Here is a 25,528-nt window from a genome sequence, read left to right on the forward strand (position 1 = left end):
GAAAAATGTCTTATTATTTAAATTTTTTAAAAGTATATCATCTAGTCAATGTGAAACTATATGAATACTAAAAAATATACAACAAATAGGTTCTTTAGAAAAGAAAAGGAAACAATTCCCTAAAGAAAAAACACATTTTAACTAGAAATGAGATTCAAAACAAAATGTAAAAGGGGAAATGATAAGAAAGAGGATAACTACAAATTGTTAGAGCTTAACCATAAAATTTGAGTTGTTTTAGGAACTCAAAATGAGTTTTAAGTCCAATATTAGTTAAAAATGAATAAAATCAACAATGTATAAATAAAAAAAATATATAAACCTAATATCTTAAAGTTTTGAATTGAAATTGTTATTCTAATATCTTATGAATAATAGTTCACAACTCACTGAAACATACCTTAATTAGTAATATTCTTCTTATAGCATGACTATAGGAAAATATATTTATGTTCGTATAAAAAAAACCTTGATACTTTGACCTTGTATTGTTATTATAAGCTTAATTACTCTTTTTGATATAGTTTTGGTTGAAAAATTGGAAGTGAACTTCACTTTTATCTTTGTTTTGATCAAATTCCAATTTTTAAAAAGTTGACTAAATTAAGCCTTTATTATATTTGGCACTCATGAATATTATTATTATTTCAAAAAAAATTATTTTTATTTATTAAATATAATGTTTTACTAATAAAAAGAAGAGTCAAAGCTGATAAAAGAAAAAAAAAAGTAAGAGTCAAATGGAAGTAAGAGAAAAGTCGTGTTATTGCCTAAGATCTTCCAAAGCATGTGGTGGTGAAGTCTTCACTGACTTGTTCAAAGTCGTCACGGATGGCATCATTCAAAGACCATCATCTCTTATAAATCACACACAATTCTGGTTCTTTTTCTGTTCCATCGGTTTCCCTCAGCACAATTAATGCATTAAACTCCACTCTCATGTCTCTCAATCGCTACTGTTGTAATATTCTGGTAAAGTCACAAACTGCAAAGTAACAACAGAAAGAAGGCATGAAGAATCAAGAACCTTTTCAAACCCTCTTCTTCTTCTTCTCCACCCTATTGCTGCTTTCTTTCTCCTCTGCACAGGGAAAATGCCCACCATCATTTCTTTGTGGGAACCTGGGCACCATGTATTTCCCTTACACTGACACGAAACATCCTCATTGTGGGTTGTTGGTGATGCATGGCTGCGATGACCGTGACCCAGATGCGGTTAAAACGATTAAGAACAATGGAGAATGGTTTTTCATCACACGTGATCCAAACACAAACGCCCTTGTGTTCAGAGATGATGAACTTCGCACCTACTTGCTGACACGAAGCTGTGGGGTGTTCGAGAAAAACTACACCAGTTTGGACACCCCTTCTCCTTTCCTTTCACTTCACTTTACCACTGCTACTCTATTCATATGCAACCGCACCCTCAACATCAATCCTCCTTCTTCAGCATTTTATAAATCTACAATATGCCCGAAGGAGGACATCTTCTATGGCACATCTAATGTTGATGAGTCCTTCAGTTACTATTCCGAAGAGCTTCATGGTTCTTATTTTGAACAGTGTTCAATGGTTAGACTTCCAATAAGAGATGCAGAGCTTGTACCTAACTCGAATGGAAGCCTCTTTGACTATGTATCAGCTGATATTCCGGTTAAAATAGAAGTGTCTGATGAGTGTTCTTCTTGTTACCGTCTTAGACGAGGCCAGTGTCAACTTGACAGCCAAGGGAAGTTCTTATGTATACAAGGTACCTTGTTTATTGATGGAAATAATTTGTTTCAACTAGCTCCTTAGGCTGATGATTTATCTCTTGTAATTCTGATGTGGGTTGAAGAAACCTGATCTAAGTATATCTAACTGGTTAAGTTATGAAACAAGCACTTAAGGATCCAATATCAGTTCTCACTTTCTCATGAATATAGGTCAAATCAAAGAGAAGTTTAGTTATAAGAAATGGTTATTTAACCGATCCAAGTTACCACTGATTTCTACTTAAGGTTTTATTGTTATTTGTTTTTGTTTAATTCCTGTTTTTTTTTATGTTTTGCAGAGAAAACTAGTAGAAAGGTGAAGATAGTGGTAGTAGGTACAACTTTTTCAACCCCTGATTATCTCTGCAGTGATTTATTTAACTTCGAACACAAAAGTACAACATTTTGTAAATTATTTGTCAATCTTGTATCATAGCAGGTTAAATATCTTCACTGGTTGATGGAGTTTTCCCATATAAGTTCATCTTATGAATAATGATGAGTGATTAAATACAGAAAAAAAGATGTAGATGTATGGTGACTTCCTATAACAAAAGTAAATAAATAAACAATCTCATATGAAAATAAACAAATCATCATGGAGGGTATGTTTTTTTCTTATTTTAACTTCTTACTGTAATAAACCTACAGCTACATCAGCTGCTGGAGCATTGGGAATTTTGATGGTGTTGGCTTGCATCTTACGAAGATACTATTTCCACAAGAAGAACCCCACTTACATAATGATTGAGAACTTTCTGAAGCAACATGGACACCTTTCAGCCAAAAGGTACAGTTATTTGGAGGTAAAGAAAATGACCAACTCCTTCAGAAGCAAATTAGGCCAAGGAGGGTTTGGCAGTGTATACAAAGGGAGATTACAAAATGGAAGTCTTGTGGCAGTGAAGGTTTTAAGTAAGTCAAAAGGTGACGGAGAAGAATTCATCAATGAAGTTGCCAGTATTAGCATGACTTCTCATGTTAACATTGTCAGTTTACTGGGGTTTTGCTTGGAAGGCTCCAAAAGATTTCTCATATACGAGTACATGCCCAATGGATCCCTTGAAAAGTTCATATATGAAGAGAAAGATCCTTTAAGGTTTAAACTCACAATGAATTGCATAACAATGTACAATATTGCCATTGGTGTTGCTCGAGGACTGGAGTATTTGCACAAGGGTTGTAACACCAAAATCTTGCATTTTGACATAAAACCTCACAATATACTACTAGATGAGTTTTTTTGCCCCGAAATATCAGATTTTGGACTTGCTAAAATATGTCCTAGAGAAAAAAGTATTGTATCAATGATAGTTGCCAGAGGAACCATAGGATATATTGCTCCTGAATTGTTCTGCAGAAATTTTGGTGGAGTGTCACATAAATCAGATGTATACAGTTATGGAATGATGGTTTTGGAAATGCTTGGTGCTAGAGAGAATAATAATCGCGGAGTTGATCTTTCAAGTGAAAATTACTTTCCACATTGGATTTACAACCATCTTGAATCAGATCAAGATCTTCAATTTCGAAGCACCAAAAATCGAAATGATGAAGAAATGGTGAGAAAAATGACTATTGTAAGTTTGTGGTGCATACAAACCGACCCTTCAAATCGACCTGCAATGAGTAAAGTGGTGGAAATGATGGAAGGAAGCATTAGCTCTGTGCAAATTCCACCCAAATCTTTCCTTTATTCATCATGGGTTCCCCAATCCCAATCAAGTGATTCTTCATAGTTATTGACCTCAGACCCAGCAAGATGCAATCAGTTTCAATAAACTACAACTGCAGCTTGCAGCTGCTATGAGTTTCTGGTTTGCATTGATTGTGGTGCACTCCTAATTTTTAAGTTTTGCTTTATCTATCTTATTACATTGACTCTATTGATATGTAATGAATGTATGAGGAGGGATCTTACCAATGTGAAGATTAGAGGGTTGGGAGGATCTCGATCAAGAAGGTGTTTTAAGAAAAAGAACCATGGGAGAAAATAACATCAATGGCAGAAGCAAAAGAAACATATAATTAGGTTTGAAACATTCAACCAATTGTAATGGAAAAACAAGAACAAGGAATGAAAGTAAGAATGGATTGAGATTAGAAAAGGGAGAAGAATCTGCCACCTTTAATCCAAGAATCAAAAGCTAAGCGCATGAAGATTTAACACTTAATAAAGTTTCTCAATATAAGAACCAAATCAGAAGAAAAAAATTCTCTAATTCTCGAAATTTCTCAAAGGACAACTTAGTTCAATATTCAACTAGTTACAATGGAGAGAGTCACCTATTTATAATATTTATAATGGAGGAGCTCGACGTAGGAGAGAAGAAGCGACACATATTTGAAGTTAACTTTGTTAATCAGAAGTTAATTCCACTAAACATGATTAACACAACTAAAACCCTTGCAATTAGGGAATGCACATGGGATAAGTTCCTAAAAATTAAAAAGATGTAATGATTATGACAATTAAAAAATAAAATAATTTAATAGGAGATTTGGAGTTGTCATAGAGATAAAGCATGCTCAACGAAACCAAATTTTAGATTAAGATATCTGAATTTTGGATCTAGAAATAGGTCAAGGTAGGAAAACTATTAACATTCTACATCGTCCAAGGTACTTTATTGTTTTTCAATACATTTTCTTTTGTATTTTTTTAATTATTTAAAATAAGTATTATATGACGTAAATAACCGAATTCACTCCATAAGAAAAAAAATTATTATTAAATTTTTAAAACTTTTATATTCCTAATACTTTTATTATTCTTAGACAAAAAGAAAGTATGTGTGAAAAAAGTAAGAATACAAGGTTAATCACACACGTGGTGCTTTGAGTGATTAGTGTATGATAAACGTAAGATTGCAATGTGTAATAAAGCTCAATCAAAAAATAAACACACAGGGTGTAGGATTAATAACAGAGATGTTTTGATAATTTAACTTTTTATTTATTAATTTTTTTAATATGACACATTAATCAATTCAGTCACAAAATTTCATAAATTTCATTCTTTAATCATCCTAAAATCACCTTTCAATCTCTTAAAAAAAATAACATCAACTTCACCTTCTAATTCTTTCCATCTTCTTTCTTTCTTAAATCATTTCTTCCAATAAAACACAATTTAAGGTATGATTGATAAAAGAATTTGAAAATTAAGTTTGTGGATAATGTTATGGGTGTAATTGATTAAAAACAAATTTAATTGATAAAAATATATGATTGTCAATTTAGATACCGAAATGTGATATAAATTTAAATTTAGATAGTGAAAATTATATTAAAATGAATTTAAATTTCTTAATTATAATTTGATAAATTTGTTGTTGTTAATATTAACTGTAATTTTAATTATTAATATTTTTAATGTTGGTTTTATTATTATATTGTATATGATAAAAAAATAAAAACTATATATTTATATATATATATATATATATATATATATAAATTAATTCTCATAAAAAAATAAAGGATAATTTCGTCTTTTCATGTGCAGTCTCATAAATCTTCGCTAATTTTTACACCCATGTGAGGATGAAATTTGGTTCACACTTGCAAATTGGCTCTCTCAGATACTTTCAAATTTATTGAAACAAACAATTTATGCATTTTCACATCCATGCTTGCACATCAACATTAATGGTGTATTTGGTTGTGTGGATGGAAAGTTTTAAAGCGTAGAAATGCAGTGAAAATTAGATATTTGAGGTAAAATTTTATGAAAATCAAGAGAAATTTTCTCATTCAACTTTCTTTGCTCGTATACAAAGATTTGAGAGGAAAATGTATTTTTTTAACTTTAATATTAAAAAATAATTTTATTATTATTAGATAAATAATTTTATTTTGTTAAAATCAAATAGAATATAATAAATCGAATAATAATAATAATAATATTAATGAAATAAAATAATAATAAAATAATAAAAAAGTGATTATAACAACAATAATAAATATAATAATAATATATAATAATAATAATAATAATATTTTATTTTTATTAATTAAAATACTTTTTTAATTTATTAAATCTATCACATCATTCAATACATTTTATAAACTTTTTTCTCAAATCTCTTAATCCAAACATCTTCATCCTCACATCATTTTCCTCTTAAATCTATTTATTTTCACACTCTCAAATCTACTCTTTCATCTGAACATAGCCTAAGAGTATCATCTATACAAACACAGCCTAAATCAAGGAGACAAATGACTTCTTTTTTTTCAAAGACATAACTTAAATTCATTTGTATATATTAAATGGAAACTAGTTTAAAATTGAGCAAAGGAAACTCAAGAAGTTAGGTTACTTTCTTTTGGAATAAAGTCACTAAATTTGCTTAGTAAATGAGGAGGGTTTGAAGGTGTGTGAGAAGAAAAAGTGAAATATAAAAATTGGGTCTAGATCAAAACAAAATATAAATAGAAAAACAGGGTGTGAAATATAAGAAAAGAGGATCTAATAAATATAAAATCAAAATGTAAAAACTATTTTTTATTATTGTTTTTTAAAAATTGTGCCAAAACAAATAGTCTATTTTTAATTTTATTATTTTTTATGTTTTAATTAATTTTTAAACCTAAAATTAAATTCTCAAAAATCTCTCAAGTAAATTTATTTTACTTTTTTATTTATTATTTTTTAAATTAATTAAATACGTAAATTTTGTTTTTCAAAAATAAGTTTTATTGACCTAAACAGAATTGAGTGATGACAAAGTCCAATTTGTATTTCTTAATTATTGACTCAACAAGCGTAAAATCAAAGTAAAGTAAAAAGAATATAAGGAAGAAGGTAATTGTGAAGAAGCATGGAAAGTCCAAGGACACATGCTCAATAATTTTAGAATAAAATAAAGATTTACCATATTTTTTTATAAAAAAATTAATTTCAAAATTTCCTTTCTTAGACTAGGGTTTAGGAGCTTCAATTTTCTATTACATATATGTCATTTAAGATATATATTTACAATTCATTTCAGGACACATGTTATATGTCCTTTAGTTTAGAATTTTGGTACAAGTTAAATAACCATTTACTTTCGTTATAAAACAACTTTTGAATATATTGTTAAATGAAAGATTTATTTATAGAGATTTCCTAAAGTACTTTGAAAGGGTGTGATTTCTTTTTATATAAGTCTTATCTTGAATCAAGTGATTAAAATAAAATTTTATCGATATTTATTCTGAGCTTCTTCAAGTGATGTGATATTTTTTTATCATTCCATAAGTTTCTCTCTCCTATTTTTTTTTCTTTGTCAAATTGATTTTATTTTATTATTTTTTTAATTTTGTTTTAATTTTTTACTATGTGCATTTTTATCTTTTATTTTTAGAAACAAACTTTCACACCGAAAAAGAAATCCAATTTATTAGTACAAATGGTTAAGTGATATGCTTAACATAAACTATTTAAAGGGACATAGAGGGAAAATAATGTCAAACTCTGTAAAAAAAAATTGCATGTAAAGGTGATATAGTATTTGTTATGTTAGAATCGCACAGTGGAATCTTTGTGTGTGGAAAAAAAATCAATAGGAGGTAAATTATTTTAATTAATAAAAAATAATACTTTAAAAATTTTATCAAAATTTTACGCTTAATTAAAAAACTTTCTTTTTATGTAACCGTAGATAATAAAATATAGTAAAGAAAGAGAAGATTGACACAATGTATTTATACTAGTTAAGATCAAAATATTCTCCTTCTAGTTGTTAATTTTTCAACTATTAGTATACGCATGTGTTGTCCAACTATCGTAAATCATGTTACATATTTGAGCATCGTCTACCGTAACATTCAAAAGTCCTTTGTCCATGTCCTCAATCCATCTCGTAAACTCCCAAATCCTAGTAGAGGAATCTAATGCAAGGTTCTTTTCTCCATTCATTATGTATCTATTCAAAAGAAAAGTCATCCAATCATAGTAACACATTACACATATTGGGATGCTTATACCCAAACCATAACACAAAAAATGAACCACCCCATTGTTACGTCACCGCAACAAACATCGACAAGAACCTACCTCAATGGCTCAACATAAACCACCTCCACTGAAACCAGTACCCGCAACACAAAACACAAAAAGGCTTTCAAATTAATGGATTTGGATGTATGAGAATCAGTTCCTTGATAAGAATAATCCCCCCAACAATGTTAAACATGAAGTGATTCCCTCATCAAGACTAAGTTAGTTTCACCACCATAAACATTTTCCTTTACCACACTAATTGTTTTAGACAACCATCCAGGATTTGCCTAGGTCAAGCGAAAACCACCCACCATACCAACATATATAAGTTCCAACATGCAACGACCAAACACAATTGGTTCCATCCCATGGTATTGATTCTTTCATACCACTCATGCACCCTTAACCTTATCTTTCATCCCACTACCATTTTGACCTCCCATGCACTTGCTCATAACCACTCATCATGCGCCTTTCACACAAAAACTCATTCATTCCCCACTAAAGAATTGGTTCCACGTGCATCAAAATTGGTTCCCTCACATGAGAACTGATTCCTCCTACCATTCATGCAATCCTTCTACCTCTATATCTTATAACACTTCCATTCTCACCTCAAACAAGGGTATACCACAAATAAAGCACTTCAACAAGTTGGGTACAATTCGCTAGATAACCACAACTCACACCAACACAGCTATGTAACATCGTTCACAAATAAACGTTGCATCAAACCCACATTTAAATAAATTAGTCGATCATAATTATCTATGTTCAGTCAATATTCGTCAAGAATCTCTTTGTTCATGCATGAATTCTAGCCCTCACTGCTTTTGATGCCATGCAGAGTCATGGGCACAATGAAGAGTAAAAAACAAAAGGAAGAGTGGTATATGAAGTTATGATTACTGATGTAGGATTATTTCGTAAAAACATACAATATCTACTATGTTTATCCACACATTTCCTTCATTATGTGAGGATTCTTAAGATTGTATATCACTTAAATGATCGCTTGCACTCATACAGAAATCACTTAAAAGAAACACGCGAAACACTTACAGATGATACTTACTTAAATGTGAACTCAATATAAAAGACAAATTAATGATTATTCATAAAAATAAACAAAAATAAAAGCTTAATCTCATTAAAATTATTATAAAGCTTAATTTTTTTTTGTACTTTATTAGACCTATTGCAATAGGTTGACATAATGTGAAAATAATCCTCTCCATACTTATTTAATTTTTTTTTTTGTATTTTAAGTTGAAAGCTTATGGACCTACTTACTTGGGAAATAATCGAATTAAAATTAATCTAACTATTATGGATATCAAAATTGAAAAATGTTACTAGTTACTCATTGATTCAAAAGTCGAGTATTGGATTAAAGATAGAAAGTCAATATTCAAGTGCTTAATCATAATCAAATATAGTTCACATTACTCGTTCTTATTATTTAAGATCCAAAAACCCGTATATACATAGTTGCTCAATATTAAGTCATTCCTTATATTATTTTACTACATTTCTTAACTTGAACAATGAATAAATCTTTTGAACAAAGACCTCTTTTTTGTATTCAATCCTCGAAATATGCACAAAGTTGAAAACACCAAATTGACTTCTTCACATTTTAAAAAAGTAAAACAATACTCTATCTTCTTGTAAAATTATAAATATTATATGCAATAATAAGTCTAAATTAAAAAATATAAAAGTTTTAGTTGTTGATTTTTTTTAAAAAAAAAACGTATTAGTTAAACCAAATATAACTTGCTTAATGATAATATAACACATAAAAGTTACCAATTATATTTTTCAATATATAAAATAATGAGTTGCTTACTAGGGTTTTCTTAATTTTAAACTTTTTGAGGCCATGGACCATTTATGCTACTCTTTCAATATGATGATTCATTGAACACATTTGACAGGATGTGGTTTGGTTCAGTGCTATTAAAGAATGTTCTGAATTTAATACATTGACCATATAATTAAGCAGTCTTTAGTCAATCAAATACGCATTAATTGACATTTAAATTTGATTATTCACGTTCACCTGTTATCTTCAAAAAATAGGCACACTCTCTTTGCAACCTTAATTCATTTTTTATTTTTCGTGGTGCCCACTCCTACCTTTTTTTCTTCATTGTTATTTTCATCCACCCCTTTTCTTGAATAAAAAAAATTATGGTCAAGTCCTAAATACCATTAAGCTTATATTTAGAGACACACCTCATAGTTTCTTTCAAAACTTACGTGTCTTGTTTATTAACCAAATATTCAAGCTATGGTTTTCTATCGCTATCGGTTAACATCTATACAAATAGGAGTCAAAAGCATATTTGGCAACACGGAGAATGATAACTTTCATTTTTTTAAACCCATCTTTATTACCGAGGTATATTGATATTGTGCGTAGGACAAAAAATTAGTAGATGGTTCATTAGCGGTTATCTCTAGTTGATGTGAGACTTTTAACACACTCTTTTACACCGAGGTACTATGTTAGAAGTGGGAGGATTGCACCCACTTATATAATGTGGATTGACCTTATCTTTAGTCGATATGAGACTTCCAACATATATATTAATCAATGATCCACACTAATCCACGTCAAGGAGTAGAAGATGAAAGTTAATGAATGGAAGTCTAAGGTATAATTTTTCATAAATTAATTTCTATGAAATGTTTTTGTTAACATTTGAGAAAGATAATTTTTATTAATACAAACTTTAAGTTTACGATTCGTTTCTAAATACGAATGATATTTGATTTAGATATATTTGACATTTAAATGAAATGTGCGGTTTTTGAAAAGATTGATGACAAAATTATTATTACAAAAATTATTATATTATGATCGTAAATGTTATATTCTTTTAATTGCTTATTAATCCATAGAAGTTAAGAACAACAACTTGCAATTGATACGTGTCTTGATTGTTGTTAAAATGACTATTATTCTTTTGTTATGTTTATCCATAAGATGAGGTTTTTTCGCATAAAGTGGATAAAAAATGTGTCAATGTCACTTAAAAAAAAAATCCTAATAGACTTTGAAAAAACATAAACCAGAATAAAAAAACCCACTAATATTAATATTTTTAAATTATTAATAATTATTTAATATTTGAATAATTTTTCATATTTGATGATAATTAAAATATTTTATCTAAGTAAAAAAAATTAAAATTTAATAAATTGGAATTACTTTATCTAAATAAAATATTAAAAATACCTAATTTTAAAATAAAATCAATTAAAATATATTTGAATATATTAAAATGGTAAAATCTCTTATTTAATCACAATGTCAGAATTAGCATAATACAATTTTTATATTACAAAAATAAAAAAGATGGAAAATCCTTTTAGAATATATATATATATATATATATATATATATATATATATATATATATATATATATATATTAAAAAATTTGAACATAATAAACATATTAAAGTCATTTAGTTTTATTAATGTCCGAACAATAAAACACTCTTATGAGGAAAGCTAATAAAGTGATACATGTCTAAGTTCGAAAACCCTGAAAAATGAATAAGATTAACTTAAAAAATTGTAGTTTATATTAAATTGAATTTTTTTTAGACAAGTTTAGTTAATGTAATCTACGTTTTTAATAAATATAATTCGATTATCCATATCCTTATACACTTATACACAATCTATTATATAAAATAATAATTATATTAAAAAAGTTAAACATTATACACAAGAGTCCCAATCGCATAAGGTTGGACCATTTCGCCTTTCAGAACTCCCATGTCTTATTGCGAATTGGATATGCTTTTAATTCACAAACATACTAAACTTTTGATGTAACTTCTCACTGCAAAAACATTCAGAGGAATTTCTTATCTATTTAATTAATTTAGATTACCATATATTCTACTTAATTATATATACTTATCTAAATTAAATCATTTATTATTTATTCAAATTGATTACAAATGATGAATTTTTGATGCAAGAAAAAAAAAACACATCAGAATTAATAAATTTTGTAATCAATTTCATCTTACCTGTATCAACTGGTTTCTGTTGTTTCACTTTTTTTTCCTTTATTTATCTTCCTAACACTAAATTTAGAGTGCACGTTTTGATTTATCCATTACAACAAATTAAGGCGCAATGGAATGAGCGAATCTTGGTTGTAACGGAAATGATAGAAAACACACAAAAATTAATTAACTAATTTCTTACAGAAAAGCAAAGAGAAAAAGGAAAGAAACATGGACGGTGGCACTGTACACGTACCATGGCCTTAATTTTTGTCTTAACAAATAACAACAAAGATAACAATAACCCTTCTCCTTCTCTTTCTCTTCCTCTTTCGTTTTCTCTCTCTTATTGTTTTATTTATTTATTTATTTTTTTCTTCCCTTCCCATTCTGTTCATCTCACCGCCCTTTTTTCCATCATCATCGTTGTCATAATTCATCCACACACGACGCACTTTTTTTTTCTTTTCTTCTTTCCCTGCAACTCCTTCTCTTTCTCTCTGAATTGCAAATCTCAAAAGCCTCAAAAGTTAGAGAGAGAAAGACCGCGCTCAGAAACAGCAATAATTCACTTTCTTTTCAAACTATATTACTCTGTCTCTCTCCACCTCATCATCGCCGTTGAGATCTCAGGTATATACGTCAGTTGAATTTCGCGTCGGTTAATTCAAATTTTCCATGTTCTCTTACACCACTTGCAACCGCTGATCTTACTATTTCTTCGTCGCCGTTGTTGTGTTATCCTAATCCTTCTTTGCTCTCTTTTGTTTTCGAATTTTATCGAGTTTCGTGTGCGGTGATCTGTGTGTATTTCTCTTCGTTGTGTTGTGCTTCTTCTTTTGGTTTTGGATCGGTATTTGAATTTTCGTCGTTATTTTGCTTTCTCTTTTAGGCGATTCGCTTTTTTCTGTTGTGGTTTTCGATTTTGGTTGTGTTTCGAAGCTTTGGAAAATTCGCGTGTTTTTTTTTTTTTTTTTCTGTTTGCTTTTAATTTGAGAGGAGAAATGAAAAAATGAAATGAATATTAGATGACCGGTGCTGGTGGATCTTAGTATTCAAGTCTAACGTAATTGGCGTTTCTAAGTTTAAAATCCTTCGTTTTTTTCTTTTTAAATTGGTGTTTGATGCTTCAAGGCCTATCAACTCAGTGCTCAAACTTCCACGGTTTTACAATTACATAGCCGTGAGTGTAATCTTATATAGGTTCTCTGGTTTTGGCAAACAATGGAATGCTTTCCCGAGTTGGCTATTATTGATTTGATTTTATTTGAGAGAAGTTTTATGGAGGAGAAAGCTGTAGAAGATAAATTATTCGGAGAAATCTTTGCGGTTTGCAGCGATAGCACTCTAAGGTGGTATTATTGCTCTTGGTTTACAGTATCAGCCTAATTTGAGAACTGGGAAGCCTGGGACATGAATGTCATAGATGGTTGTTCTGGTAACGAGGAATTTGTTGCTTCATTGGTCAAAGAAGTAATCTGTGGTGAAAATAGTGCAATTATGGGACAGTGTTCCTTTGCATATTAATATTAATTTGCAAATGCTAATTGGTTTACGATTGCATAAAGAAGATAAAAATAAGAGAAAACAATACCGTTCCTTTATTGGTAATTGATGATATCATTTGTTGAATTGTGATTTGTGATGGTGGAGAAATGCTGAAGCTGATGAAATATGTTGCTGGTAACTGCTTAATCATGGATGCTTAAATCAGATACCAATGAGATTTTTCTAAGATAAAGATGACTTCAATTTTTTTTTTCCATCTCAAACATTGCTTGAGAATATTGACAAGACATATGATGTTGTTGAATAGAATGATTGGCCAAACCTTGTTATGGAAGATAATTTGGACTTGTGATAGCCTGAAAAATTTAAAATGATGACATATTTAGGTCACTGTAATTGCAAACTGTGATCTTCGCTGAAAAGCAGTTAAAAATCTGTGCGGCCTGAGTAATGCATTCTCATTGCTTGAAAATTGTTTACATTTTAGAGTTATCCTTCTTGCCTTACATGTTATTATTTTGCTTTCTTTTGTTATAGAACCCCGGGCACAGTGAATTCAGTTTTTTGTCAACTAAAAAACTAGGTTGACTCCAATCCAAATAGAATGTATATAAGTTTGGTTATCTTATGTTTCTGGGTGTGTTTATGTGTTGTATGCAAGTATGTATGTATGTATGTATGCATTCATATAACAAGGACAAGTTGTTTCTTTAGAAAATTTGAAATATTTCTTGTAGAGGAGTTTTAGTTAGACAACTTCTGAAATTACCATCTACTACATTTTAACAAACATGCTTTACCACAACCTTATGTGAAGCATACTTTTTTTCCTATATTATCGATAACATTTTTTTTTCTGACTTAATAATAAACCAAATTTGAGTTCTTTTGGGTCTCAATGTGTTCAAATTTAGGTCCTGTTCTATATATTTTTAATTCAAGCATCTCTCTGCTTACTTTTGTTTGAATATATGTCTGTAGTTCAGTTGGTTGGACTACTTAGTTTTAGAATCCCAAAGTTTGGTTTGAACCTCAATGTAGATCTGTTGATCTCAACATATCTCCTTGTAGAAGCAGGATGGATTTGTGTGTGCTTCCACCTATTGAACCGATATCCATCTAATTCCTCCTTAGGTTCCAATCTCTAGCGTAAATTTATGATTGTCAATGCCTGACATGAAACTTCCATAATGCCTATGGATATTGGTGAATATGAAAGGTGGCCACATTTTGTGGATGTTTGGATTTTTTGTTCCATCTATATTTTTGTTTCATCATGTCTTCTAGAATAATTTAAATGTATAATTTGTGACTTGAGACCCAAAAGTTGACTCTTTTTCCTTGATTTAGTCATTTTCCAATTAACATACAATATTTTTGCTATTTGTGCATAATGTGGTAGAGAAGACATAGTAGCACAATTTATCCTAAAAGTAGAGTTGGAATTTGGGGAAAAATCTTTCTATGATTTATTCTTCCAGAACGAACGGGAAAATCTTTCAGCCCGTGCTATGGTTGATAGTTGAAAGATACAGAAAACTATTTTATGTTTAAGAAAGTGAGGGTTTTTGATGCCTGATGTTCTCTACATGTTTATGTGCATAGTGACGAATGGTTTTCTTGTTCTTATTTTTTTGTTAACATCGGTTTCTTCATGCAGTGGATTACCTTCACATTGTAGAGAGAGGATACTTTAGAAGGAACTTGAGCCATGTCTAGCTCAGCAAAAGTTTTGGATCCTGCATTTCAGGGAGTTGGTCAAAGAGTGTATCCTTTTAGTAAAGGGTTTGATTTATAAAAAAATAAGGAATATATATATATATATATATATATATATATATATGTATATGTATATATATATATGTGTATATATATATGTGTATATATATATGTGTATATATATATATATATATGTGTGTGTGTGTGTGTATATATATATATATATATATATATATCTTTTTCTTTATCACTAAAGTAAAGTTGAGGAGTAAAATATAAGAAAGAATAATTGAACCATTCAGCTATAAACACTACTTGATTCACTATCATAAACCTAACCTTGGTCTATGTTGAAATTAACTTTTATCAATAAGAATCATGGACAGCAAAGATTAGACTTTGGACCAGAAGGTTATAGAGTCTCTGGTTCCATGTCATGAACTTTTTACCCTGAATACTGTTGGATTTAGACATTAATAATTTTATGTCTAGCATTCATCCTATTTTTTACATATTGAATGTACTATATGCTTTGAGAGTTTGAAACTTGACATTCTGTAGAGGAACTGAAATATGGAGGATTGAGAATTTTCAGCCAGTTCCTTTGCCCAAATCTGAGCATGGAAAATTCTACATGGGAGATTCTTATATCATCTTGCAGGTATGTACTATATCCGATATTACCTTGGAACATTGATATGTTTGCAAGTGTATGTGGTGTTGCAGTTTGGTGATAAGGCTGGATATTTTGGAGATAGTTGATCTTTTTTAACCCTTTGTGCAATGCTGTAAATGACTCACTTCATTCTGTGAATATTAAAGTAGATGATAATCCACAGTGTTAGATTAGATACAATATACAAGATGTATAAGGAAACCGCACAATCACATAATTTCTTTACGTGTGAAATATAGGTTGTTATCTTTTTCTTTCATTTATATTTTGAGCAATCGTTCTATGTGCCTATGCAGACAACTCAAGGCAAAAGTGGCAGTTATTTTTATGATTTACATTTCTGGATTGGAAAAGATACAAGTCAGGTAAGTTTGAACTTTCGCCCTCTTCCATCTCCATCCTGAATCATGCCAAATTTATCTTAAATTACTTTTTGTCCCTCCTTAAATGAAGAGGTGGGTAAAATGCTGAAGCTTGTAGAGTTGTGCCTTTTTAAAATTTAACTATTTTGAGTTTTTTTTCTTTTTTTTTTCTGAATATTAACTATTCCAAGGTGTTTTAACCGTCTTGTTTTTAAAATATTTTGATGTTTGAGATATTTTGAACATGGTTTACATCTGTTTGGAAATACATAAACCAATAAATATCTTTTTGACAGAATAATAGTCTTGATTGACACTGATTTCACTTCTAGGATGAGGCTGGAACTGCAGCCATTAAAACCGTTGAACTAGATGCTGCTCTTGGAGGCCGTGCAGTGCAGCACAGGGAAATCCAAGGTCATGAATCTGACAAGTTTTTGTCATACTTTAAACCATGTATAATACCATTAGCGGGTGGTGTGGCATCTGGGTTTACAAAACCTGAAGAAGAGGAGTTTGAAACACGTTTGTATGTATGCAAAGGGAAAAGAGTTGTTAGATTAAGACAGGTATAGTTTTCTATTTTCATTAAATTCATTAATTTGGAGAACATGCAGTTAAACATTTTTCTTTTTGATAGATCCCTTTTGCAAGGTCTTCATTGAATCATGATGATGTATTCATAGTCGACACTGAGAATAAGATATACCAGTTCAATGGTGCAAATTCCAATATTCAGGAAAGAGCCAAATCTTTGGAAGTTATACAATTCCTTAAAGAAAAATATCATAAAGGGAAATGTGATGTTGCAATTGTTGGTAAGGGAAATTTTCCTATTACATAATTCAGTACTTCTGTTCATCAGATGCACTTCATTTAGTTTTTTGCTTAATAAAAACTACTCCACTTTTCAGATGATGGTAAGTTAGACACAGAGTCTGACTCAGGTGAGTTTTGGGTCCTCTTTGGTGGTTTTGCTCCCATTGGGAAGAAGGTAGTCAGTGAGGATGATGTTATTCCAGAGTCAATTCCTGCTCAGCTTTATAGGTATGTTGGTTTTATGCTCCTCAAGCTCTATTGCCCTTCCTCCACTCCATGCATCTGTTTTGAGAATGTTATACAACTACAGATGTATTTGGTAATTTTTTAAACTAAGACAAAATAATACCATCAAAACAAATGAATTTTCAGCTACTATATTTTATTTTTAAATCGGTAAATCATCTGATGTGCAAGTATCAAAGACAATTAGAAAAGTTATTTATAATTAATTGGTGGTTTTATGCTCCTCAAGCCCTATTGCCCTTCCTCCACTCCATGCATCTGTTTTGAGAAGGTTATACAACTACAGATGTATTTGGTCATTTTTTAACGAAGACAAAATAATACCATCAAAACAAATGAATTTTCAGCTACTATATTTTATTTTTAAATCAGTAAATCATCTGATGTGCAAGTATCAAAGACAATTAGAAAAGTTATTTATAATTAATTGGTATACTACCTTATTTTTGTAAAAAATATTATTAAGATACCGTATGCTCTTGTTTTCATCTATGTTAGGAGAATACTGATAGAAACCTAACGCTGAAGATGAATATAGGGGAAGACACTCCTATTAAGAAGGGGATTAGAAAATCAGATAAAAGTTTTAGAGATGTTGGCAAAAGGATCTTGTTGTAGATATATTTATTGACAATTGGCTCATAGAGCCCAATTCCATTTTTTGGTCAATGCATAGGTTTTACACCCAATTTCTGTGTATTTGTGTCAAATGAGATTTTGTTTGAAATCATGGACGTTTTTTAATTCTTCTAATTCTACCTGATGCATGAATATGCCTTTCTGTTGCTGCTTATTAAATTTTAATGAGGACAGCAATTTTTTTTCCGTTAAATAGCACTATCATCATACTCATTAAAATTTTTAATGATGGGGACATGGGTATTTTAGGATGTAGAAATCCCACATTAAGTGGTATGAGAGACTAAATACAGTATTTAAGTGTTAGTGCTCACCTTAATATTATCATCGTATTAGTTAAAATATTTAATGAAAGTGACTTGGGTATTATGGGGGTCTAGATCGCACTTTAAGTAGTATTAGAGATTCAATAGAGTATTAAGTCCTTTACTGCGCTCATTTATCAATATTAGAGCTGGTTGTTAGGGTCTCAAAGGGATATTTTGAAGGTTTCTCACGCACAAGGATGTTGAATGAAGTATGACATAATGAAGTACTGTAGAGTGACCCAGAGATATGTTGGGTTTTAGGGATGGTGTTATGATAGGATTTAGTATTACGGAGAGCCCCAGTGCTACATTGAGTAGATTGAGGTGTTTGGTGGAGTATTGAGCAGTATGAGATAGTAATTTTATCAATATAAATTCGTATGAAGTTTATGCTTCATCTGCTCTATATGTGTGCATTAATTTTAGTTTTTTGACCTGGAAGAAATGTTGGCATCATCATGTGTTGATTAGCATTATGATTGTTGACAATGCTTCATTCTGATAACTAAAATGAGGACTTAACTCCCTATGCACTCTCCTTCCAGTATTGCTAATGGTGAGGTTACGCCCGTGGAAGGTGAACTGTCTAAATCATTGTTGGAAAACAACAAATGCTATTTATTGGACTGTGGTGCTGAGGTATTTGTCTGGGTTGGTCGGGTAACTCAAGTAGAAGAACGAAAAGCAGCCTGCCAAGCTGTTGAGGTAATGCCATTCTAGAATCTATTTCTTACAGAATCCATCTCTTTGTTAGTTAAAAGTGGACCATTAATTTATGAATATCTGCAGGAGTTTGTTACAAGCCAAAATAGGCCAAAATCTACTAGGATAACCAGGATTATTCAAGGTTACGAGACACATTCATTTAAGTCCAACTTTGATTCTTGGCCATCTGGATCTGCTAATACCAATGCAGAGGAAGGAAGAGGAAAAGTTGCAGGTGAATATCATATCTTCTCTCATGTATTTTGACTTGCCATTTTGTGTAGATAAGCCATGCTGACAAGTGTGCTGTTTGATGCACTGTTAGCATTGCTTAAGCAACAAGGTATGGGTGTCAAAGGAATGGCCAAAAATACCCCTGTAAATGAGGCAATTCCACCTTTGCTTGAAGGAGGTGGGAAGATAGAGGTGGGGTTATAATTTCCTTTATAAACTTTCCCTGGCTTGATTAATTTACACCTCTGAACATGTAATATTATTTAAATTTTTAGGTATGGCGAATTAATGGAGATGCCAAGACTGCATTGCCAAAGGAGGAGATTGGTAAATTTTATAGTGGAGATTGTTATATTGTACTGTACACATATCATACCGGTGAGAGGAAAGAAGACTTCTTCTTGTGCTGTTGGTTTGGTAAAGACAGCATTGAGGTAATTTATGTCCTTCAGTTTGAGATCTAGATTCATTGTGATTGTGAGGATTGTAAAGTTTCAATTTGATACTATCTTCAGTGCCAAACACTATTAGGACTTAACTAGAATTTGGATGTATAGGAAAACATGTTTTTGTTATTTAACTCGGTTTAAATTTTTTGGCTGTGATTGACGTTGTGAATATCAAAGCCTTAGCTTTATTTATTGGTGTCTTGGCAGGATATATTTGGATTCATGTGATCAAACTATACTCTGTTAGTTACCATAATCTATATCTGTAAAGTTATTCCATATCAAACAATCTATACCTGGATAAATTATATTCAACTATATATATATTTACATATACATACATGTGTTCACGCAGTAGTGCATGCTAGGCACACACACACACCTTATATATATGGTAACTATTATTTAATTCTCCTTCTTTAGGAAAGGAATAGTGCTGGAACACTGGGTAATTGACCGGTTTACTGATTAACTTTACTGATTAACATTGTTCAAAAAGTGGTTAATGAGTAATCACCTATTAGTCAACTACTTGAGATTTATTTCGTCTTGAAGGTATAACTTGTCATAAATCATTATGTGCAATTAAAATAATTATTGCTTTTCAGTACCTATTATTTGTTTCATAATTATTTATCCCTACTTAATTCAATTTGAATGCTTCGACCTTTGGTTAAATTTACTATTCAGGAGGACCAGACAACTGCTACTCGGTTGGCCAATACAATGTTTTCCTCATTAAAGGGTAGACCTGTACAGGTATCGTAAACACTAGTGTCAATTTGAGTATGTTGCATGGAAAACGTGTATAATTCACATTAGTTTCTTTCAGGGTCGCATATTTGAAGGCAAAGAGCCACCACAATTTGTTGCTATTTTCCAACCAATGGTGATACTTAAGGTATCATGACCAGAACTATATGTTGCTTTAAGTAATATACAGTATGTCTTAGAAAAAAAAACTAATTATGTTATGACATACACGTATTTTAGGGAGGATTGAGCTCCGGGTACAAGAATTTATTAGCAGACAAAGATGCATCAGATGAGACATACACATCAGAGAGTATTGCACTTATTCGAATGGGTGGAACTTCTATTCATAACAATAAATCTGTACAAGTTGATGCGGTATGTACCCATCAAAATATTTACTTTTTTCCTCTCCATTATGTATATTTGTAGAACATATTTTTTCCCAGTCCTTCATAATTATGTCATTCTTATACAGGTGCCGTCATCATTGAATTCTTTTGAGAGTTTTGTCCTGCAGTCTGGCTCTACAGTTTTTATCTGGCATGGGAATCAGTGTTCTTTTGAGCAGCAACAGCTAGCAGCAAAGGTTGCTGAATTTTTAAGGGTAAGGTCTTGGGATCTAGGTTTTTGGTCTTATTTAAAATTATTGAAGCACTTCCACAAAATTTTACAGCTTAAACAATTCCCAATTCTCAATTTTGTACAATTTAAACTTGTTTGAGTCTATAGTAATTGCTAAAGATCCGTCTTTCCTCATTATCTTGGAACCGGAAGACTCTCATTTCTTTATATAGAGTGGTATGGACACACAATATGCCCCTAGGGATGTATCATGAGTTGAGAGAGCTTCATTTTGAAGTTCAGATCACTATTTTGATTGATGTATCAAAATTGTGGCTGTGTGGCATAGAATTGAGGCTGGATACGTGTTTGTTTTCTTTTTCTTTTACAAAGTAGCTGTACAATAAAATCTTTTAGAGGATAAAAATGTCGTTGGGTGTAAGTTCTAGGCCCAATTATGTCTTTTCCGTCCTTGATAAATTGTGGTCTTTTTGTTTTTGTTTTTTTTTATTTTATTTTACTTTAGCATTAGCACATTTTTTAGGTAGTACCTGCCGTAATTCTAGATGTCAAAATTAACGTTGATGATGTCATATCATCCCATATAAGCAAAATTTGCACGTCAGTAATGATGATGTCACCAAAAGTGCCACATCAGTGTATGATGTCATCAAGGACCGAAACAAAAGAATAACATATTTAAGGATTAAAGACAAAAAATGATATATTTGTAAGGGACCAAAGTTAAAAATGGCATATTTGTAGGAATTAAAATTAAAAAAAAAGATATTGAACATATTGGAAAGACTAAGAAAATCCTATAAATGTAAGGGGGAGCAAAAAAGGTTAGTTCGCAGGTCAGAACGTTCTGTTGGTCCCTTTGGTACCTATTTTGAATTTGAATATAAGCAGGCTAAACCGACATGCTTTTCTATTATTTCTTACCTCCATCCAAACTAAGTTGTTTGCTTAACATGACGATAGAGTTAATAGTAGGTTTGCTATATACATTATTTTCTCACGAGAAAACTGTCGGTATTCAGCCTGGAGTTACTCTAAAGCATGCTAAAGAAGGAACAGAAAGCTCAGCTTTCTGGTCTGCACTAGGAGGAAAACAAGCTTACACCAGCAAGAAAGTTGTTAACGAAGTTGTCAGAGATCCACATTTGTTCGGCATATCATTTAATAAAGGTAACATTTTCTTGTCATGTTACTTATTATATAATTATATAATATTATTATGCAGTTGCATATTGTTGATTGATACACTGACCATTTCTGTTTTTCCATTGTGGGTCCACCAGGAAAGTTCAAGGTGAGCTTTGTTACTGCACCTTCATTAATTTTTTTTCCATATTTATATGAAATTTGTATACAGTGAGGACAGGAGATTCTGAATGTATTCTAATTAGTTTTCTTAAATTTTACCCTGCAGGTAGAGGAAGTTTACAATTTCTCACAAGATGACCTGCTTCCAGAGGATATCCTTGTACTTGACACACACGCAGAAGTGTTTATTTGGGTCGGTTATTCTGTGGACCCAAAAGAAAAGCAAAATGCTTTTGAAATTGGTCAGGTAACATGCTAAAAAGCATATGGCTTTTATTTTGTATATTTTCTTCTGCTTGAAATTGTTGATGCATACTCGAATGCTTCCTTCAGAAATACATAGATATTGCTGCATCTCTGGAGGGACTATCTCCACATGTACCAGTGTTTAAAGTAACAGAGGGGAATGAACCTTGCTTTTTCACAACATACTTTTCTTGGGATCATGCAAAAGCTGTGGTATGTACTTTAACACAAAATTATCCCTTTTTCAGTTTGAGGTGTTATGTATTTTCTTTGAAAAATTAATCATTTTCACTCGTTTAATTTAGCTTCATTTTGTATGTCTTTGCTGGTTGAGAAGAGGACAGTTTTATTGGTTTACTAGCAAGTTTAGTGATATTCCGTGTGATTGTTGTTATTGTTGATAGGGTTCTTAAAGTTCTGAATATAACATAGTACAGCTCCCATGTATGAAGAAGTTTAGTTAGTGCTGTCTATGTGTGTTGCGGTTGAGAGACTTACCAAAATAAATTTACTGTGCAGGTTCAGGGGAACTCATTTCAGAAAAAGGTGGCGCTACTCTTTGGGATTGGCCATGCTGTCGAGGTATGGCTCAATTTCTCATTTTTATGTGGTAAAATTTGGACCATGCAAATTAATCCACTTTAGAGACTATTGTGTCATATTTATCAAAACAACTTAAAAAGAACTTGAGTATAAGCAATGTTTTTTACATGCAAAGATTCAACTACTAATATTTAACCCACCCATGCTGCTTTTGTATAAATAAATATTTCTTTTTCCAAGTTATGGGTTGTATAGGTTTGTGCAGATGCAATTTTTTCAGTGCAATAAATATCATGCCTGATTTGGATGTTGGCATTAATTAGTATGCTGTATGTTCCTCTACTGTCTAATGAGACTTTGTTGATTCTGGTGATAGGATAAGTCAAATGGGTCAAGTCTGGGGGGACCAAGACAAAGAGCTGAAGCTTTGGCTGCTTTGAACAATGCATTTAGTTCATCATCTGAGAAAGCACCCAGTATGGTATGGTTACTTCTATAGATGATCGAGTACCTTTATAGTCAATGATCTTTAAACCAAAAGTAGATTAGTTGATAATTCAGTATAACAAATAGAGAATATTAAATAGCATTCTCTTTATTTTGTTATTGGAAGTTAAACAGGTGAAGTTTTAGAATTCGTTTTGCTCTGAATGGATAAGTGAGAATAAATTAAGAGTGGATTTACTTCAATAAAATTACCCCGAGTGGGGATCACATGTGCTCTTTGTGGTTTCTGTTCGTTTTGGTAATCTGGTTTCTGGTCAATTATCATCAGGGAACTAATTAATCTTGTGTGTTCTTTCAGACACAAGATAGATTGAATGGGTTAAGCCAAGGAGGACCAAGACAAAGGGCAGAAGCTTTAGCTGCTTTGAACTCTGCATTTAATTCATCATCTGGGACAAAGCCTGTAACTCCTCCAAAGGCATCCGGAAAAGGTCAAGGATCACAAAGAGCTGCAGCAGTGGCTGCTCTTTCACAAGTTCTTACTGCTGAAAAGAAGATAATAACACCCGATGGTTCTCCTGTGGCCAGCAGTAGTCCTCTCACTGAAAATAGCCCCACTGGTAAGAAAAGTAGGTTTTTTTTTTATCTAATTGTGATGTTGAATTCAATGGGTTTGCCAAGTTAAACATTTCACAACCCCTACTATGATATTTGTGTTTTTTCTTTTGAACAATGAATGTAAATCCTTTTGTTCAATTCTAATAATGTTCTTGTTTGATGATTTAATCATAGTAGTATATTCTGCAATTGTCTTTACCTCGTGCTAGTAAACTACAAGTAGTGGAAACGTTGTTGTGCAGTACACATGTTTGGATGAACTTTTGTACAAGGCACTTCTAGGGGAGAAAATAATAAGTAAAAATTAAGTTATGCATGATCTAATTTTCTTCTACTAAAAGTATGTATTGAAAAGTTTGTCAACCATACCCATTGTACTACATTCTTGAAATACCTTAAACTTTTTTCAGACGTAAGAGTAGAAACAGCACATGCCAATTTAATAAATTTTTAAGTTTTTTCTTTCCCTTATTTGAAACCGGACTATTAAGTGCCTGCTTTGGATTAAAAAAAAATTGACGATCGTTTGCACACTATTTGTTCAAGTTCTTGCTGCAGAAGCTAAGAGTGAATCCTCTGAAGTCGAAGAAGTTGCAGAGGCCAAGGAAACAACAGAGGAACTTGCCCCTGAAACTGCTAGCAATGAGGATATGGAACCAAAACAAGAAATCGTGGAGGAGTCGGATGGTAGTCAAAGGACGTTTACTTATGAGCAATTGAAGACTAGATCTGTTAATGATTTGCCTGGAGTTGATCTTAACCGGAGGGAGGTTAGTTGCTTTCTATTGTTTTTTTTTATTAGATTAAAATTAATTTGAAATATAAGCCCCCTACCTGAAATTTGTATTGATATAATATATCAAAACTCCTGAAAGGGCATCTTTAATTGCATTCCTCTTTGGTGATATATTATTCTGTTAATTTTATGCGTAGATTGAAATAACATTTTTCTTTGTTAATTTTTACTGGTCAGGCCTATCTGTCGGAGGAGGACTTCAACGCTATATTTGGAATGGAAAAAGAGGCATTTTATAAGTTGCCAAGATGGAAGCAAGACATTCTGAAAAAGAAATATGAATTGTTCTAGACTTGCAATCTGCTTCTTTTGTTACTATAGCTTTCCTCAGTTATCTTAAAATGCTCTTATCTGTTGGATAGGGTTTTATTGGGTATATACCATAGTTTGGGTTCATATGATAGCGTTTTGCTTTCGGCCTATATGATGGACGTAGCTGTGGTTAGTGTCCAAGTTTGAATGTGACGCTGCATGGAGAGTGATTTTTAGTTTTCTCCTTTTAGATTGCCGCTGCTGCCTCTTGCAATGTTTGCATATTGTAGCAATGAAGACACTAGACAGTGGTGAGGTCCAATTCTTTTATTTTCTCAAGTTTGTATTTTATATATCTTGTGCTATTTGCTTTATAATTTGTCATTGGTTAGAAAGGCGGGTGTATATGTATTGTTTTTTTTTCTTTTACACTTATAACACAATATAATGGAACATAAAAAAGTTTGTTATTTTTAGTTAATTTGTATTATGTAAATGATGTTATCTTTATTATCATTATTATTATTATTTAAT

At 31.3% G+C, this 25,528-nt stretch overlaps 2 protein-coding genes across 2 annotated transcripts; both read left to right on the plus strand.

Annotated features, from left to right (window-relative positions):
- Nucleotides 1-904: 904 nt before the first annotated feature.
- On the plus strand, nt 905-3,927 carry LOC114192510 (LEAF RUST 10 DISEASE-RESISTANCE LOCUS RECEPTOR-LIKE PROTEIN KINASE-like 2.1). The gene is made up of 3 exons (XM_028082256.1): nt 905-1,750; nt 2,054-2,089; nt 2,406-3,927. Exons 1-3 carry the CDS (start codon nt 1,012-1,014, stop codon nt 3,491-3,493), a joined length of 1,863 nt encoding a protein of 620 aa, XP_027938057.1. The 5' UTR covers nt 905-1,011; the 3' UTR covers nt 3,494-3,927.
- Nucleotides 3,928-12,100: 8,173 nt separating this feature from the next.
- Nucleotides 12,101-25,507, plus strand: LOC114189847 (villin-3-like). Its single transcript, XM_028078563.1, has 24 exons — nt 12,101-12,413; nt 14,950-15,056; nt 15,570-15,669; nt 15,981-16,049; nt 16,379-16,615; nt 16,687-16,864; nt 16,961-17,093; nt 18,604-18,763; nt 18,848-18,998; nt 19,089-19,189; nt 19,273-19,431; nt 20,137-20,205; nt 20,279-20,347; nt 20,440-20,577; nt 20,678-20,806; nt 21,807-21,954; nt 22,068-22,078; nt 22,199-22,339; nt 22,426-22,551; nt 22,858-22,920; nt 23,258-23,362; nt 23,687-23,948; nt 24,493-24,716; nt 24,920-25,507. Exons 2-24 carry the CDS (start codon nt 15,001-15,003, stop codon nt 25,031-25,033), a joined length of 2,943 nt encoding a protein of 980 aa, XP_027934364.1. The 5' UTR covers nt 12,101-12,413; nt 14,950-15,000; the 3' UTR covers nt 25,034-25,507.
- Nucleotides 25,508-25,528: the final 21 nt, after the last annotated feature.

Source organism: Vigna unguiculata, chromosome 7 (assembly GCF_004118075.2).
Source record: "Vigna unguiculata cultivar IT97K-499-35 chromosome 7, ASM411807v1, whole genome shotgun sequence".
Taxonomy (NCBI): domain Eukaryota; kingdom Viridiplantae; phylum Streptophyta; class Magnoliopsida; order Fabales; family Fabaceae; genus Vigna; species Vigna unguiculata.